Here is a 19,406-nt window from a genome sequence, read left to right on the forward strand (position 1 = left end):
TCTCCTGCTGCCTTCCCTTGAGTTAGGTGTACTTTATTTTAAGATCAATGACAGTGCCAGCTGCTACAGAGAGACTGGGGGGCATCTTACTATGGGGCCCCATGGATCATAGGTATGCCTCCTTATTGGCATGGTGCAAAAATGACCACAAGCCGGCCAATGGAATCACGCAAAATGACATGATATGAACTGATCAATGTCTACAATAAGTAAAAAGAGGGAGAAAGTTATATAGAGTATCGCTGATCTATAGTGTAGAGGTGATAGAGCCCAGGGTGAAGTTTCCACTTTCTTTAAAAGGGGTGGGGACTCCTTGTGTGGGCGGGGCAGGTAAGTTCAGGGAGTAGATCAGCCTGCCAGCTAGACTCGCACATAGTGATGCGGCTTCATAGCCGGACAGAGACAGAGAGACACACCGTGTATGTTGTATGATCGTCTCCACCACTGGAAGCGAGCGGCACTGATCCATCACTGGGCACAGGAGCTGACCATCATCCAGTACTGGGCACAACGTCTGGGGATCTATATAATACTATATTGTCATTGTCTTCAGTCCATGAGAGCTTCTGAATTGGGATGTGATCTGTCTACAATGGACAATACAAGGATTAAGATGATGCTGGTGGTAATTCTGCACTGCTGTCTGATCGGATCTCTTATGGCATCAGGTGAGAGATCAATGAAAAGTATTATTAATTAGTATTTTATCAAATATGGCAATGTAAATAATGTGTAAATAGAGAAAAAGTAAACCTTGCTTTAGTATGGTTTGTATGATAGTATATTTTATACAAAAAAAAAAAGGAAAAGTTTATATATATATATATATGTATGTGTGTGTGTGTGTGTGTGTGTGTGTGTGTGTGTGTGTGTGTGTGTGAATCTTGCTCTAGGATGGTTTGTGTAATAGTATATTTTAAATGAAAAATAAAATAAAAATAAATTTATATATATATATACTTTTATTGTCAGAGGATATTGTACTATATATTGTATTGTCAGGGCTGTTCATTTAAATACTTTTTCATCTTCATTTTTTTTTTTGTAGTAAAAATCAGTGTGACTAGCAAGAGAAATAGTTCCAAAATTTTAGTAAAATACTTCCAAAATGTTAGAATAAATTGTAGGCACACTGTTCTGTAGTGACACTCTTCTGCTGAGCTTTGTACCTAGATATGGTTACTGCACCATCTCATTAGATAGCAACCACCAAGCATATTTATTAAATACGATTATAAAATATTTAGAAATCAAAAACTGATAAAATTACTTTTTTTTTTTTACCATGTGGATGAATTACAACATCCACGTAGCAGTGATTTTATTGTGCAATTGTTTAAAAGTGTTCAAAATCCCAACAAAATTCCCCTGGACAGATAAAAAAAAGAGTTGTATTTGGAAATAAGGGACAGTTATTAGCAACATAAATAGGACTGTTCCCCAACGCACCATGATAAACTGTGCCTTACCTGATCATATTATATATTGTTTGCAGCATATGAAACATTTTTTAGTATGTATTTGCCATGAGCTCCTAATATGTTATAATATTATAATATATAATATAACATTATAATATGTTACAATCCATACATACACTAAGAATGACATATGGAGTGGGGATAACCAGTGTAGTTCCTTTACTTGGTATTTTGCATTCGCTTTTTATAAACATCTCTCTGCTTACCATTTAATATTTATGTCATTTTTTACTATTTCATATGTAATATATGTATGCAAGCTATATGTATATGTAAGCTATTTGTGTATAAATATATGTGTGTGTATATATATATAAATATATATATATATATATATATATATATATATATATATATACATTTTTCAATATATGTATATACATTTATATATATATATATATATATATATATATATATACATATACATATATATATATATATATATATATATATATATATGTATATATATATATATATATATATATATATATATATATATATATATACACATTTATGTGTGTATATATATATATATATATATATATATATACATTTTTCAATATATATATATACATAAAAAAATATATATATATATATGCACCTTTATTAGTAATACTGTCTGCATTAAGTATTAGTAATTTTCTTCTGGTGCGTTGCGCAACATTACGGGAAAGGAGATTAGAAAGTACGGAGTACACGTCACTTTCTGTAAAGTACATAGGAAGGGTGTAGGGACACCACAGTGGGAGAAGGACAATGGTCACATGCTACCTCAGTGTGACGATATAAGGCCAGGTCAATTTTGTCTGTCTGGTATTTAGAGGTCCACTTGTTTTATTATAGCAAAATTATTTCAGCGTTGGTCCAAACCAAGTATAATCATCAGATGAGGACTCATTAATTCCTTCCAATGTCACACATCCGTTATAAGGGACATTGGAGCTAGCCTGGCAGAATAACAGGAACTCCACCCAAGTCTAAGAATTGATTTGCTTTGCATTTCTCCCAGGACCATCTGCACCATCTTCCTGTTATGATAAGCTGAGTGGTGAAGGTGTACAGAGAAGAATGTATTATCCACTTTGCCCTTACACCCTGTTATTTTTTTATTCTTTGCAGATTTTCCAACTTTAAGCATTAAAGAAAGTAATCTGGTAATACCTTCAAACAGTACACTAAACATCACATGCAGGTATGTCATCGATACCCTCCAAGTACAATGTTTATGCTGCTTTGGTACTTTTAGATATGGGTTGGGTGCCATGTGTTAATAAATTTTCCATGTTTCGGTTTTCAGTTTTGTTACTAATGATGGTCTTTTACAGTTGACCGCTGCAATAGAAGGTGAGGTCCCTTCTGTGTCCTAGAGAAACAAGAGTCAGCTTGACACTGATACTGCAAAATGAAAGATAAAACATGGCATGACTCTTCTTTTTTATCCATAACTGAAGTGTCATCTTTCCTCCACACCTGAAAATTAGGGAGCCCCTCACAAGTCATAGTGTGTATACACATGTAACAATATAATTGAGCAACTTTCTTGAGAAACCTAATACATACATCCCCTAGAGTAGAAATGCTCCTCAGACATATAAAGATGAACCCTCACCTAATGATGGTTATCGATACACTTGGGCTTTGGGTTATCGATACACTTGGGATTTTACCCCCTTCCTGACCAAGGCCTATTTTGCGATTCAGCACTGCGTGACTTTAACAGACGATTGCGCGGTCGTGCGACGCTGTACCTAAACGAATTTGACGTCCTTTTTTTCCCACAAACAGAGCTTTCTTTTGGTAGTATTTGATCACCTGTGCGATTTTTTGATCATGCACTATAAACAAAAAAGAGCGTCAATTTTGCAAAAATAACAATATTTTTCACATTTTTTTATATGAAATTCCTAAAAAAAAAATTTAAAAATCAAATTTTTTTTTAACATTTTAGGCCAATTTGTTTTATGCTACATATGTTTGGTAAAAAAAATCGCAAAAAGCGTATTTTGATTGGTTTGCGCAAAAGTTATTGCGTTTACTAACAAAGGGAAAGATTTTTGTAATTTTTGTTGTTTTATTTTTTTAACGAGTAATGGCGGCGATCTGCAATTTTTTTTGCGGGACTGCGACATTGCGGCGGACAGATTGGACCCTTGAATGACATTTTTGACACTTTTGGGGTTACCAGTGACATTACTACAGTAATCAGTGCTATACATATGCACTGCTACTGTAAAAATGACACTGGCAGTGAAGGGGTTCACTTTTTTTTTTTGAGAGGGAGGGGTTAAGTGTGTCCCTAGGGGCGTGTTTATTACTGTGATTGGATGTGGCTTGAGGTGTAAGAACAGTGATCAACGATCCTACATAGCAGAACCGTAGGATCACTATTCTTACATGGGAGAATGACAGGCGGCTTTGTTTACATTAGCTGCCTGCCTTTCTCCCGCTGTAACGGACAATCTCGAGTGCCCGGCGGACATCTGGTCTGCCGGACACACGCGCGAGGGGGTCCGTGAGCGAGCGGGAGCACGCCTCCGGCGGTGCGCGCTCGCTCCCTCCCTAGAGCCTCACAGGCTAGCGACGTAGAACTACGTCGCTTTGCCTGTGAGGGGCTGACTGCCTACGTAAATCGTCGTTATGCAGTTGGCAAGTGGTTAAAGTGGCCCTGCAGACTTAAAGCATTTGTTACCCCAACATTTCAAATTCCTGATATGTGCCAGCTGTACCATGTACTTGTATGAAAAAGTCTCCTGTTCTCTTTGTATTGCTTCCTTTATGTGAAGTCCCTGGTGTTCCTGCTAGTCCCTCTGCTTTCCTATTAAAAACTGACCACACTAAGCAGGAGAGCACACCGTGATCAGTTCTCTAGCTATGCTGGGAACTCAGCCTGCTCTCTTAGTTGTTTGGCTATCCCAAGACAGCCTTAGCATCTACTGAAGCCAGTGATCAAGTAGACAACTAGCATTTTCAGAAGTCAGCAATGGCTACTTACATTTCTGTCATACTAGGTTGCCTTTAATATCTTACTCATTTGCCTGGTAAATAGTAGGTATAGGCTGATACAGTGAATTGCACAGTAGGATGCATTTTTCTTACATGAAATGTTTTGTTTTGGGTATGAAAACGAATCACTAAAGTCTGGTATCTCCTTGTCTTACCATCAGTTAATACTATTGCTAAATACTTCTAGATCCTTTAAAAAAATATTTTCATAGACAAAAGATATGATATCTTGTGTCATAGCTAATAGCTACAAAGTTTGGACATTTTCAATGTTTTACTTGTCTTGATTGCACAATGACACCAGAACGTATTTTACCTACAACATACATTATATGGCTAAAATGGTGTGGCCACCTCTCCAAAGGATTTTGTTTGAGTATTTCCAGTGAAGATACTGTTAATGTTACTTTGAAAAGTATATGAAGAGCCAGCAACACAAACACCTGTGTTTAAAACTTTATTGGCCACATAGCGGTGAGATTAAAAGAGCAGCTTACGCATTTCGGCCAATAGCCTTAATCATAGCATGATACATACTGAACAAGCTCACAATTTATACAACCCCCATCCATTAATAAACAGGTCTAGACCATTAAACAATTAAAATCAAATGGAAAAACAAGGGGTGCAAGTCTGGACAGCCACAAGCAAGATGGTATAGCATGTCAAATGGATCACAATACAGAGAAAATGCTTGCAAAAAATGTACACATTGGAAAGAAAACATTCAAAAATAGTTACAAAAAATTTGTACAATATATATGATATAAATAATATACCGGAAGCAGGTCCTGGAATAATATCACTGGCAAAAGGCTGAATCATATCTAAAGAAAAGAAAAGATACTTTGGATATGGTTCTGCCTTATGCCGCTCCCAGTGATATTATCTCAGGATCCTCTGGACCTTCTTCTGTTCTATTATTTATATCACATTTATTGTGCACAATTTGAATTATTTTTTTAAACTATTTTTGTATGTTTTCTTTCCAGTGTGTACAGTTTTTGCAAGCATTTTCTTGGCAATGTGATCCATTTGACATGCTATACCATCTTGCATGTTGTTGCCCAGATTCACACCCCTTATTTTTCAAATTTGATTTTAATAGTTTTACACACTGTTTGTTAATGGTTGGGGGTTGTATAAATGGTAAGCTTGTTCGGTATGTATTATGCTATGATTAAGGCTATTTGCGAAACGTGTAAGCTGCTCTTTTATACTCACCGCTATGTAGCTAATAAAGTCTTCATATACTTTTTCACGGTTTGTTTCAAGTGCTTGGAGTACACTCTGAGCCAGAGCATGTTATTCAGAATTCCTGCCTGGATATCTATCTTTTCTGAAGTGAGTGCTGCATCTTTTTCTTTTTACTGTTAATATTACTGCAACAATAAGACATTTTGGACAATTGTGTACTTCCAAGCTTGTGGCAACAGTATAGGGAGGTACTTGCCCTGTGGGGCATGCCAACTGCAAGGGGTGAAGATGGGGCCTTTAGCCCTGCAGCTATGGCGCAGTAGGTGCAGACCTGTACGATGGAATAATATGGCAGTCCTTGTGCCTTTGGGGCACCTGTGTTGTGTGCTGTGAGACAATACCTGGCCATATTCAAAAGGGCAGACAGGCTGCATTGGGCACAATGAGATCATTGAACATGTCTCCACAGGCACGGTTTTTAGATTGGGCTGACTTGCTACATGGATATTGTCTGGGTGGATGCTCCCATTCTTGGGGGTTATTGGCCTGTTGACATAAGGGTGTGCTTCCTTTTGCAGTTTATTATGTAATAGCTCCCATAAGACAAATTGGTTCTGAATCTCTGCCCAATTTTGGTATTTGTTACTGTTTCAAGGACACGCTCCTCTAGTTCTTTGTGTCTAGGGAAGAATTGTCAGCAGCCACCTCTGGTTTTGTATAACTGCGTCTCAGGGGTTTTTATTTGGGTAATAACATGGGAGCTTTCCTCCTACCCCTCTTTCCGTCTGTGGAAGGATGAAGCTGTTGAGGATCAGGAGTCTGCATCATCTCAGGAGTAGACTTAGGGTATGTGGTAGTCTGAAAAAGAAAGGGTAACAGTGGGCCTCCTGGTGACATGGATGGTGTGAACAAACTGGGGATGCAGCTTCTAGAGTCAAGTCACTGGATTTGGGTTCTGGCAGCTGCCTAATAATCCCAAACTTTCTGTATCTCAGGAAGGGGTGAATGCAATTGGGCTCACCCAGGAAAGGTGTTTTCTTCACTCCACTCAGCAGTACCCCATGGAGGAGTTCTAAAAAATAGTGTTCTCTAGCTGTTGACCTGGCCACTTTCTGCTTGAGATCCCAATAGGTCCTGGTATGGCGCCACAGATGAGAGGTTGGAGGCTCTTTTTAATCCTGTGGTGGGAGTAGCTCTGTAGGAGGTAGTGGTTCTAATGGGGAGTTTTGCCAAGTCCTCAGGTTGGGCAAAGCATATGTGAGTTTGTGGATGCGTTGGCTGACTCTTCATAGAGCAGCTTCCCATGTTTGTCATGGTCTGTCCATATGAGGATGCTATGGCTCAAATGACAGGAGGTATAAGGACTACTGTTACAGCATGACTGTGGCCTTTGCACAAATTCAGGTGCATAAATACCTGTTTTGATAGCCATAAAGATATTGTTTGGGTTTGATGAGTTTGGTGTGGTGGAACATGAGAGCCCTTATCCCAACCCTAATGAACACCTATGGAATTATTTGAATGCTGATTATGAGCCAAGCTTCTCATCCAGTATTGGTACCTGAATTCACAAATGCTCAAATTCCCACAGGCACACTCCAAAATCTTGTAGAAAGCTTTCCCTGAAAGTGGAGACTGGTATACAGTTAGGGCCATATATATATTTGGATACAGGCATCATTTTAGTTTTTTTCAGGTATTTACCAAAACATATTCAAGCTATATTTATATAATGGAAATGGTCTGAAAAGTGCACATTCAGGTTTAATTTGAGGGTATGTACATCCAAATCGGGGGGAAGGGTTTAGGAATTACAACTCTTAAGAATAGCCATCCAACCTTTTTCAAGGGACCAAAAGTATTTAGACAATTGAATCAAAAGCTGTTTCATGGCCAGGTGTGGGCTACTCCTTCATTATTTCTTCACCAATTGAGCAGGTAAAAGGTCTGGAGTTGGTTCTAAGTGTGGAATGTGCATTTGAAATCTATTGCTGTTAACCTACTGTATATCATGCGTTCAAAGGAGCTGTCCATGCAAGTGAAACAGACCATTGTAAAGCTTCAAATATGAAATAAATCCATCAAGTGAAGGACACTCTCTGGGAGGTGGGCGTATCATTGTCAAAGCCTACAATCAAAAGAAGACTTTACAAGAGCAAATACAGAGGGTTCACCACAAGGTGCAAATCATTCGTAAGCCTGAATAATAGAGAAGCCAGATTAGACTTTGTCAAAAAACATCTAAAAAAGCCAGACCAGTTCTGGAAAAGCATTCTTTGGACTGATGAAACTAAGATTAAGCTGTACCAGAATGATGGGAAGAAAAAAGTTTGGAGAAGGCTTGGAACAGCTCATGATCCAAAGCACACAACGTCATCTGTAAAATATGGCAGAGGCAGTGTGATGGCATGGGCATGCATGGCTTCCAGTCGGGCTGGGTCATTGGTGTTTATTGATGATGTGAAGAAAGCAGCTGGATGAATTTTGCAGTGTTTAAAGATTTACTGTCAGCCCAGATTCAGCCAATACAGCAAACACACTGCAAAAGCAACCCAGGAGCTTTTGAAGGAAAAGAAGTTGAATATTTTGTAATGGCCGAGTCAATCACCTGATCTCAACCCAATTGAGCATGCATTTCACTTGCTGAAGACAGAAAGACCCACAAACAAAGAAGCAGTTAGAGGCTGACAAAGCATCAGAAAGGAGGAAACCCAGTCTTTGGTAATGTCCATGGGTTCCAGACTTCAGGCAGTCATTGCCAGTAAAGGATTCTCAACAAAATATTAAAAATTAACATTTTATTTATGATTATATTCATTTGTCCAATTTCATTTGAGCCCCTGAAAATGGGGGACTGTGCATAAAAATAGTTACAGTTCCTCAAATTTGTTCTTGATATTTATGTTTAACCCCTTGGATTGTTTCATTTCGTTTTAGATTTATTCTGGTAGCATATAGAGCCAAAAGTTTGAAAATTGTTCCTGTGTCCAAATATATATGGATCTAACTGTAATTGCAGAGGGGCCAACTCCATATTACCAAATTCCAATTGTTTTGGATTGGGATATTCAATAAGCTCATAGAAATGTGATAGTCAGGTGTCCACATATGTTTGGCCATAAAGTGTATATACTGTATATGCATGGTGAAATAGGAAAAACATACCTTCCATATTACTTTTTAACATAACAATTTGCATCATTTATACAAACTGTATTCTGCAACTAAAGGACACTAGGCATAAATTAACAGAATGGTGCATTTCCTTTATTTCCTAGTGGGGAGCAGCAAGTAGAGTGGTCGTGGTCTGTAAACCTCAGCACTGATGATAGCCGTATATCCCTGATTCAGTGTAATGAGGATGTCTCTTGCCAAATCCTTGTGGTGAGAGAGCTCACAGCAAATGACAGTGGAATATTCATGTGCTTCTACGAAGGAACTAATGCTAACTCAACTGTTCATGTGTCTGTCAAAAGTAAGTGGATTTGTGTTGTACTTTTAGATTGTGTGCACACTGCATAGCACTCTCCATCCTACTGATCTACTATATTACCTTACAGTAAGATATATTATTCCTTATCTATGACAATTAGGATTATTTTTTCCAGAGCTACCAATCTAATTTAAACTTTTAGATTCCAGTTAACTTCCAGGGCAGATGTAAATCTCAGTTTTGGTTTATTGAATTCATAACAGTTATTTACTGTTTATGTCTTGCTAAATCCTTTTTTAATTTTGGGTACAATTAGGAAGAGTTAGAACATCTATTGGGTTGTCATTGCTGTTTATGCACCCACTGGGTAGGTTCACCTTCTCTATTTATACTGGTGACCATTGTCACAGGGAAAGAAAGTGATGGGAAATCTAAAATTTTAAAGTTGCCACCAGTTAGGGGTTTTCTTTCAATGAGAAATTCACCCCAATGGGGCACCAACAGGGATCCTGTTTCCTACTCTATTCAAAGTTTAAAAAGAAAACAAGTTTTCACCTACAATGTTAGGCTCTATTTATATATACGCGTTTCAAAATCACGGCAAAACCTTGATTGTCACGTGACAAACCATGTGAGAACGGTGGCAAAGCGTGAGTGCTCAGAGCCAAAATTTGGTCCCTGAGCCTCTTTGGCATGACAAACATGCATCAAGTGAATGGGCTGCCCTATGCGCAACATGCCTTTCTGCATGTGAATCGTGCTTTTTAAATCGTTAGCGGGATCCCTTTCTGCTAAGTGATGTGTTAGCAGGGCTGTAATTCTGACGCTTTCATACATGAGGTACAATGAAAGTCAACCTAATGAAACTACTAAACTGAACTGACAATCCAACCTAATCTAGGAATTACAGCTGAGGGCTGGAATTACAAAAAAGGGAGTAATCTTCCGATCTTAGAGTTTACAGCAGTGCACAGTTTCTGTAGACAGAATATGAAATGCCAGTTGTAGCCAGAGTTGAATCGAGTAGCCATGCATACAATATGATTATTTACATTCACTCTAATTATAACTGCAAATTTGTAGACTTTTGTCTGACGCAGGATTAGTCTATCAGTTCAGAATACTCCAATGAAATCTACACTCTAACTAGGAACTTGTAATGTCACAAATGAAAAGTTTTAGTGAATACCACAAAAAAGTAACATTTGTAAGAACAATGTAATGTCGTCTTTAGACCAGGAATCTCCATTGGTGCCAAATGATAACCCTGTTGTTGTGACCATCCATGGAACTGCTTCCAGCAATGAATCTGTCACCATACCATGCCTAGCCTCAAGACCTGATCTCAACATGACTCTGCGTACGGTAAGTGACACACTAACGTGTTTTATGTTGACTAAGGAATTATGGATTTTTTAAGTACTAATATATCCTGGTGATTATTATGTAGATTAAGGCCTCTTTCACACGGCCGCTCCGGTTTTTTTGTCCGCTGCGGCACTTTTTTTTTTTTACGGACACGGATGACACTTGGTCCGTATGTCCGTATGTCCACATATCATCCCCTCCGTTTGCGGATGATATATACGGACATAATGTTAGTCTATGGGGATTGCGGATGTCAGCGGATGACACCGCTGACATCCTATTTTGCTTCAGTTCTGTTTTTTTAACGGAGGAAAAATAGGGTTCTGTTCCGTTCCAAAAAAACAGAACAGAACTGAAAGGACAAAAATCGGATGTCAGCGGATGTCCGCTGACATCTGCAATCCCATTGACATGCATTATGTCCGTATTTCATCCGCAAAAAAATGGGATGAAATACGGACATATGGAATGCCCGTGTGATAGAGCCCTAAAGAAAAACTATCATTAAAAAAATTGTTAATGGTATGTAACATTCCAGGGGCCCAAGCACATATAACACGTAGTGCTGTTCAAATTCACCCCCTGGTTTCTAAACAGTGTGTTCAAATAGATTTCCCACTCCCTCTGTCCAACAACGCTGCTAGAAAGGACATGGATATGTGATTGATAGCTCTGGTTTCTGGAAGCAGGGGCCTCTCTGGAGGATAGCACTGCCATTCATAATGATCACACAGCCTGCAGTGCTGTTTGTCTATGAGCAGCTGCTTTCTTCCATACACTTTATGAATGAGCATATACTGTATACATTTTATGAATGAGCAATCAGCACTGTTGGGCTGTGTCATACAGTGCACCGTTCAGGGTATTACTGATTTTTCAGTATGACCTATTGGCTGGACTGTGGTTGATTTATTACGACTGGAGAGAGCAAAATCTGGCACATTTCTACATAGAAACCAATCAACTTTTAATTGAACAAGCTGAAGTTAGACGCTGATTGGCTATAATGCACAGCTGCACTCTCCAGTTTTAGTAAATCAACCCCGCTGTGTATTTGCAAAAGCCGTTGTTGATAGACACACAGCTGCAGCTCTATGTGATCTGTCACTATTATAATATAAATGATCAGCACTACTTTTTCATTCATAATAGCGAAAGATCACTCTGTGTAATATATCTGCAGCTAACTGTATACACACAGGGAACTGGCAGATACATTACTAAGGCTACGTTCACATGTGGGCGCAGCAGATCACGGGCAGAATCACAGCGATTCTGCCCGCGATCCGGAAATCATTGCAAATCGCCGGACGCCTGTGCGATGCCCGTAATTTGCAATAGCACCCCAAACGCTGTATGATGTTGCCACGATTTCCGCCTGCCGAATCGCGGAAACATTGCGCAAACAGAATCGCGGGGCGCATGATGCCCAAAAAAGGTACAAGAGCTTCTTTTGCGCATCATGCGTCCCGCGATTCTGTTTGCGCGATTCAGGAGAAAATCGCGGCAACATCGCACAGCGTTTAAGGTGCCATTGCAAAGCACGGGTATCGCACAGGCGTCCAGCAATTTGCAATGATTTCCGGATCGCGGGTAGAATCGCAGTGATTCTGCTCGTGATCCGCTGCGCCCACATGTGAACGTAGCCTAAGGGCGGCAGTTCTGAATGATCTTTTAGTATTATAAAGGAACGAGCCATGCTGTTTGTTCATTCATTAAAAAATACAGATCTCCTAGCCTGGAGGTGGAGCTACAGCCAGCATATAGAGGTGCATTTTGGGGACAACAGGGCCATAGATGAAATCGAGATCAAATGCTATATGCACTTGGTCCCCTTGGAAGCTACATTTTTTTTGTAATTAACAATAGTTCTTTGGAGCCTAACTCCAGTCATGCAAAAAATATTTGTTTTGAGTAAAGTAGTATACAATTAGCATTCTGACTTTTTTTTATTGCTTTCTGTTTTTCCATTGGGAAGATTTTTCCCTAATTTACTACCTCTGTGACACAAGGACAAGACGCAAGGCTCCATTCACCAGGCTCCAGCATCTTGGATCGTGGGCAGAATCGCCGCAATTCTGGCCGCGATCCCGAATCATTGCAAATTGTGCGATTCCCATGACTTGCTATGGCACCCCAAATGGGGCGAGATTTGGCCGCAATTGTCGCCGGACTATTCGCGGTAAAATCGTGCAAACAGAATCGTGGGACGCCTGTCGTCCGAATTAAGTTCTTGTACTTTTTTTGGGTGACAGGCGTCTTGCGATTCTGTTTGCGTGATTTTACCGTGATTCGTCGGGCTAAAATCGTGGCAAAATTACACCGCATTTGGGGTGCCATTGCAAGTCAAGGGAATCGCATGGGCGTCCCACATTTGGCAATGATTCGGGATCGGGGGCAGAATCGCAGCGATTCAGAGCCTAAGAGGAGTGGTTGTTACTGGGAAAGGAAAGCAGAGAGAGCAAAAAAAGTTTTGGCAGAAGTTGTAACACTTTCCCACTCTAAAAAATGTGTTTTGTTCTAGTTGGAGAAATTTCCAGACAGAAAAAGAGAGATCTCCCCAATAGGATGGCATTCAAAACCTGACAGATTCTAACCTTTTCACACTCTGTCTAAAACAAAATAAAATATGTGGGCTGGAGTGGTTCTAAAGTCAAACTGTTTTTTTTTTACCCTAATGCATTCCCTGCATTAAGGTAAAAAGCAACCCAGTATCTGTTTCTTCCCATTCCTAAACATTTACCATTTAGTCCAGTCACTGTTTCTGAGTTGCCCTGGCTGCAGCACCAATCCTCTCACTTTCTGCTTTTAGGGCCAGTTCACACCGAAACGTGGTGCAGGTTTCCCGCACATCGTTAAAAATGCACTGCACTTGGGATCTGCAGCGGGTCTCAGAGTTACATAATGACACCTCAAACGTAGGTTGCAAACACAGTGCGTTTGTCTGCTTGAGTTCCCATGTTACAGTATTAGCATGCAATCCGGCTGCTGTGCATTTGTAAAGTAGTGCATACACTACTTTTGGTATGGTCTGGTGCGATTCAAATGAATAGGGTGAAATCGCACTGCACCCAGATTGCATATGAATCACAAAGGAATACACAGTATGTCCCTGTGCGATTCATGGTGTGGCCCGGCCCTCACAGGAAACACTGAAGGTGGCAAAAGCTACAGGCTACAGGTGCCCGCATAGTCTTGGGCAGGGAGATGCAGACAGCGCCAGCAGGGGACTTTCAGAAGAGAAAATATTATTGTTGCACAGAGCAGGTAAGTATAACCCATTTTTTCTTTGAATTTAAAAAAATAGCCTTTAATATAGCCTTTAAGTTGCAAGTAAATGGTGTTCTTGGGCATTAAAATTCTGTAAAAGCATTTAGTGGTTATTAACAAAACTACAAAATGGAATTTCCCACATTAATCCTATGTAGTAAAGTTAGAGGGTATTTTTTTTTATGGACCCCTTGAGTTGTGGACCATTCCCCATATAGTTATAAACACATAGGTGGATGTCCTGCTGTAGGCAGATCAATATACTGTGATCAGCCTTTCGTTTTCAATTATTTTTATTGAACATTTTCAAAATACAAATAGGAAACAGTAAAAGATAACAGCCAACAGTGGTATAACAGCATCAGTAATCAGTAGGTACGGCCTTAGAACAGCCAACACAGGAACACACTAAAGGCCCATATAGCAGGTGATAAATAAAAAATTTTAAATGTTGGGTGCCAAGAGCTGCCATTAAAATGAATATTCAGGTGTTGTGAACCGAGATATTCGGCAACTGTTGATGCCATCCCCAAGGTGAGCTGCGGAGTTAAGACTCTGCTGCCTCCTTCCAGAGACACGCACTAGGATCAGTGTGATCAGCCTTTCTAGGGGGTGTTCATAGTAAGCCCATGTCCTCTTGTTACCCTGGTATTGCAGTGATGATACTGTTTATGATGTTTTTCAATAGATTCGATGCCATGCTGCTGCTAAGTGTCAATGCATGCCTCTGTTGTATGCAAAGCCCGATTCCATAGCTTTGCTTGCTGGGTGTAAATCTGAAAAATGAGTTAATAAATGTAATTTTTTAAATTATTTATTAATTTTTAGGTTTTATTTTCATACCCTCTTTCATGCTAAGCTGCTAAGCTATTTCACCAGATCGGTGTGCATTTACTTCGCTTCAAATTATTCATATTTTCCAAATCTTCTTTGAGACTTTCGTATATATCAGTGCTCTCCAAACGTTCTAAGTGGGGGGCCGGTTTACTGTCCTTCAGGCTTTAGGGGGGCCGGACTGTGGCTATTGGTAGTAGAAAATGCTCCAGCATCAGTGCCCCATCATTGATTTAATGGGAGGAATAGTGCCCCATTGATGGTGTCAGTAAGGGGAATGAATACAGGTATGTACGTGTTTCCTCCTTCTCTCATCCCAGTAAGGGGAATGGCGCTCCATCATTGGTGTCAGTTGGTGGAATAGTGCCCTGAGGACCAGATAAAAGGCAAGCAAAGGGCCACATCTGGCCCCCTGGGTGCAGTTTGGAGACCACTGGTGTAGATCATAAAATATGTTCCCGCTTTATCTCTGAACTAGGTGTGACCAGTAAAGAAAAAATACATTCCATGAGAACATGTATTTATTGAACAATGTTTATTTCTTAGAAATATGCAGACAACACGTTTGTTCCCAATGGACACAATATTCAGTGGCATTATCAGAAGGGGTTTACAATCTCCAGTGGACTGGTGAGGTTTGCGGATATGGTCTTCTGTGAGACAACGGTCAATGGAGAAACATACAGCTCCCACAAATTTATTATTGTAGTTCAAGGTAAGAACATTTCAGCAGCTCTTCAGTAATAACCATACATAGGATATAATTTGTTCTTCAGTATTATTAATTAATAATAATTTTTTTTTTTGTCAGATTTTATGATTCATAGCCTGTCAATGAATCCATATCCTCAGATCAGACTGGCTGTGGGGGACAGGTTGGAAATAACCTGCAAAGCTCACATTTCATTAAATGTCAGAGCTCAATTCAGCTGGGACTATCCTTCAGTAATGGTAATTATAGTTGTTCTTCAGTGTATAGTTTTTTTCACACTTTAAAATTCAACTAATAATTTATTTTTTCATTTTGGATAGAGTAAGGGAGGATTATACCCACTGCCAATCTTTTTGCTATCTGTATACTATTGGGGAAATGACGCATAGCCAAAACCGAGAATGACAAGAAATACCTCCATAGTGAGAGGATACCTTTTATGTTACCAGGGTCACCAGAACTAGTGTCCCCATTAGAAGAGTTCCTAAATATTCCAGTTCTGGCAAAAACACAAAATGTGGGATTTTTTTTCACTTTCACTTGTAACAATAAACAGGACAAATAGAGCGTTTGAATTGCCCCAACAGGGACACAGCAATAAAAACCTGGCAGGTGTTCCAGTCTTTCTCCATTCTAAAACTAAATAAAAAGGTGGCTGGCATGAACATGCACCATCAGAATAGTCGGCAGCATCTTCTTCATGTTCCCATTACCCATCATTGACTGTGTGTGTATGTGACCAGTTCTGCAAGTCATGTACTATATTGGACGTACGTTTGGATTCACGCTTGAGCTTTTTGGGGTGTGTTTTTTTTCTTTTTGCCTGTTTTGCTAATTGTAATTTACATAGATGTTACCTGTTTTCTTAAACTGGCTATAATTGGTTTTTTTTTTTTTTTTTTGCTACAGCCAGCAGGCTAAAGGAAAAAAAAATGAACGGGTGTTTCCATCCATGCAATTGAGTTGGAGAGAGGAATCCACCCCATTGAGACATTGTGTTCTAACAGTGGGGACTCTCTGCTATCAGAATACACTGATCGATGATTGCAGCCCATTGGCTGCAATCGCTCATGAATAAAAAAATTCCAACAAGCCTGTTTAACAGTCAATCGTTAGAGCAACCACGCATGGAGCAAATTCAGGGGGTCCCTGGGGAACCGGCCCAATTTTGACCAATCTGTGTCTAGCTTTAGGTTCAAATGCATGGTGAAATAATTTTTCAGACTTTTACTAGTACAATAGTCCAAGGGACAAGCTCCAACATTGGAGTTTTTACCATCATCATCAGCTAACTTTTGTTTTCGACACCTTGTAAGACAAAGGGGCATAGTTGGAAAAAAGGGGGACTGATCTTAAAATACAGGTAGTTACTCTATGACAGAATGTATTTTCTGAAAAATAAAATATAATGAACATGATCTGGGGTATAAGTGATGACTCGACCTCTATCCCTAGTGTACATATAAAAATAAAAGAGGAACAAGGGTTGTGGGACTTTGAGTGAGGTTGGTCATTAGTAGATATCAATTGAATATAAGATGTAGAATAATGAATAATTTGTTTAATATTTCATAAAGAGTACAAAAAATAGACATACACAATCAAAGACTGAACATGAATTATATACATTCATACAAATATTTCCATAATAATAAGTCAAATGTATTTTGTCAAGTCAAGAATGTATTTTCTCTTTGTAATAGAATAAAAGTATGGTTGTATTCCTTTGTGTTAGAAAATGACTGAAGTGAAGGGTATGATGTTTATAAATTTTAGGATAATGGAGTTGCGCAAGGGAAACTAAATTCTGCACCAAGTGAAATGGAGCAGTTAAGTACACTAACCATAGAAGAAGTAAATTTGAGCAACGGAGGGAATTACAGCTGCACAGCAGATACCGGAAAAATGAATAAGACTAACGTCACCACAGTCATTGTGTATGGTGAGTACATTAGAATGTCACTTCTGTTCAGAGCCAGTCATGGCTGTTGCCTGGGTTGGATTTATATAAGGCGAGCTGTGCCGCTGGGGCATTGGGTTGGGACCTTTTTCCTTGGGAAGCTCCAGCTGGCTCATACGGACACACTCGTTCATCTGGCTGTTTGCTCTCCTGAATTGCTGCACTGTCCAGGGCTATCTGATTGAGGTCTGTAGTTGTGGTAATTTGGTATTACATTTTGTAAGCTGATTTATTTTTATTGGACTTTCTGTTTATTTGGGACCCGTGAATTGTATATTTATAGATTTTGATTTATGTGGATGTATATTTATTTATTTTTGACATGTGAACACCTAGTGCACATTAATTTGTAATGGCATCCCATCACACACGAAGAAGCCTTGTGGTATTCTGTTGGAGTCATTTTTTTAGTTTCTTCCAAATGAATATGCTATCTTAATATACTGCATTTGTAGAAAATTGGACATTAAATTTATTATTGGACATTTTGTATTTATAGTGGACATGTCAACATTTATGTTTATTTATTGTGCCTGCATGTTTTTTATTTAGCTTAAGGGCCCATAAACACATAGAGGGAGATTTACTAAAACTGGAATGTGCAAAATCTGCTACAGCTCTGCATAGAAGTCAGTCAGCTTCCAGGTTGTATTGTTAAATGATAAAGGAAAAGGAATTGGCAGCACTCCAGGTTGAGTCAAAATCCAGATTTATTGACTGGACATCCAAATATGACAATCGTGACAAGGTAGACGCGTTTCACACACTGACTGTGTGCTTAATCATTACTAGTAAATGATTAAGCACACAGTCAGTGTGTGAAACGCGTCTACCTTGTCACGATTGTCATATTTGGATGTCCAGTCAATAAATCTGGATTTTGACTCAACCTGGAGTGCTGCCAATTCCTTTTCCTTTTTCAAGTTTTCACGGAGGCGAGCCGGGGCATGCACCGGTGTGAGTCATCAAGCAATTACACCACCTTGAGCAGTGAGTTCTTGTCACTTCAATTGTATTGTTAAAGCTTACTTGAGCAAGCTGAAGTTAAGTCGGCCATAGATGATAGAATTTTCTTTGGTTGCAGGTACGAAAATCACTCGAAGCCCGCCGGTTGAGTTATTGTGTTCTCCTGGCGGGGTGGGGGGGGGGGGGAAACACAGTGATTATTGCTAGCAGCTATAGCCACTGATAATATATGCATCCTGAAATTCAACATGCTAATTGTACGCAAGTCAATTGATGGATCAACTTGGGTACAATCAGCCTGCCCATACACCATACATGTTTCAAATCTCGGCCAGTCCTGGCTGAACTGGCCAAAAGTAGAACCGTCTATGGATGACTTTAGAAGCTGATTGGCAACCATGCTTAGCTGCACCAGATTCTAACTGCTGCTGTTTTAGTAAATCTCCCCCATAGTGTATGTGCAATGGACTGTGTGCTCGTTTCTTTCTGATTTTTGTGCTCAAAACAGCTGAATCTAACCATCATGCTGCAGTGCATACAGGAATAATCACATGTACTGACTTGTGGTGCATTGAAAAAATAGATGCATTCTTTGGTCCATGGATGTGCACTGAAAGCTACTTAATGCATGTCAGCATTAAAAAACATGTAAATGGGCCTTTAGACTAGCTCTATTCAAGACTTACTGCAACAATGCAGGCTTTTGGAAGGCCTATGTCACACTTACTGCTTAAATGTTCCTAGACTTTATATACATTAATGGCATTCAAATGTATGCTGAATGCTATATCTACCTGCATAATGCCAGAATGTTTTGGGCCTTCTATGCAACTTGGCCCCATGGTAGTCTTATGGTTTGATAAGGCTATAGTAATGCCATTGAGTAAAGCTCAAACAGAGGATCTCTACTCTCCCAGCCTAGCTGGGGTTCAATGAACATTATATTATTGCTGGATTTTCCGTAGGAATTTAAAAAGGAAGTGCTCCGGTGAGAGAAATCAGGAAACTCAGCCCATAGCAGACCCATGGCTGTCACATTCGAGTTAGATGTAGGCAGAGAGCTACTCTCCAGGGTTACAAACAACAATAAAGATCCAGCAGGAAATTGCACCCTACATTGTTTCAGCCAAAACATAAAACATTGGATAGCTGGACGTGATTTCCACATCCACATGTAATATT

At 39.4% G+C, this 19,406-nt stretch overlaps 1 protein-coding gene across 2 annotated transcripts in view; it reads left to right on the top strand.

Annotated features, from left to right (window-relative positions):
• The first annotated feature begins 407 nt into the window (after window positions 1-407).
• The window catches only part of KDR (kinase insert domain receptor), a 54,695-nt gene continuing 35,696 nt past the window's right edge, over window positions 408-19,406 (top strand). For both annotated transcript variants that reach the window (XR_014224869.1, XM_082244168.1), the window contains exons 1-7: window positions 408-668; window positions 2,601-2,673; window positions 8,960-9,156; window positions 10,349-10,479; window positions 15,133-15,301; window positions 15,398-15,537; window positions 17,075-17,240. Coding sequence is in view for 1 of the 2 variants with exons in the window: in XM_082244168.1 (XP_082100294.1) it covers window positions 422-668; window positions 2,601-2,673; window positions 8,960-9,156; window positions 10,349-10,479; window positions 15,133-15,301; window positions 15,398-15,537; window positions 17,075-17,240 (1,123 nt within the window). In the remaining variant the exon portion in view is untranslated. The remainder of the gene's footprint in view (window positions 669-2,600; window positions 2,674-8,959; window positions 9,157-10,348; window positions 10,480-15,132; window positions 15,302-15,397; window positions 15,538-17,074; window positions 17,241-19,406) is intronic.

Source organism: Pelophylax lessonae (genome assembly GCF_965119305.1).
Source record: "Pelophylax lessonae genome assembly, chromosome: 1".
Taxonomy (NCBI): Eukaryota; Metazoa; Chordata; class Amphibia; order Anura; family Ranidae; genus Pelophylax; species Pelophylax lessonae.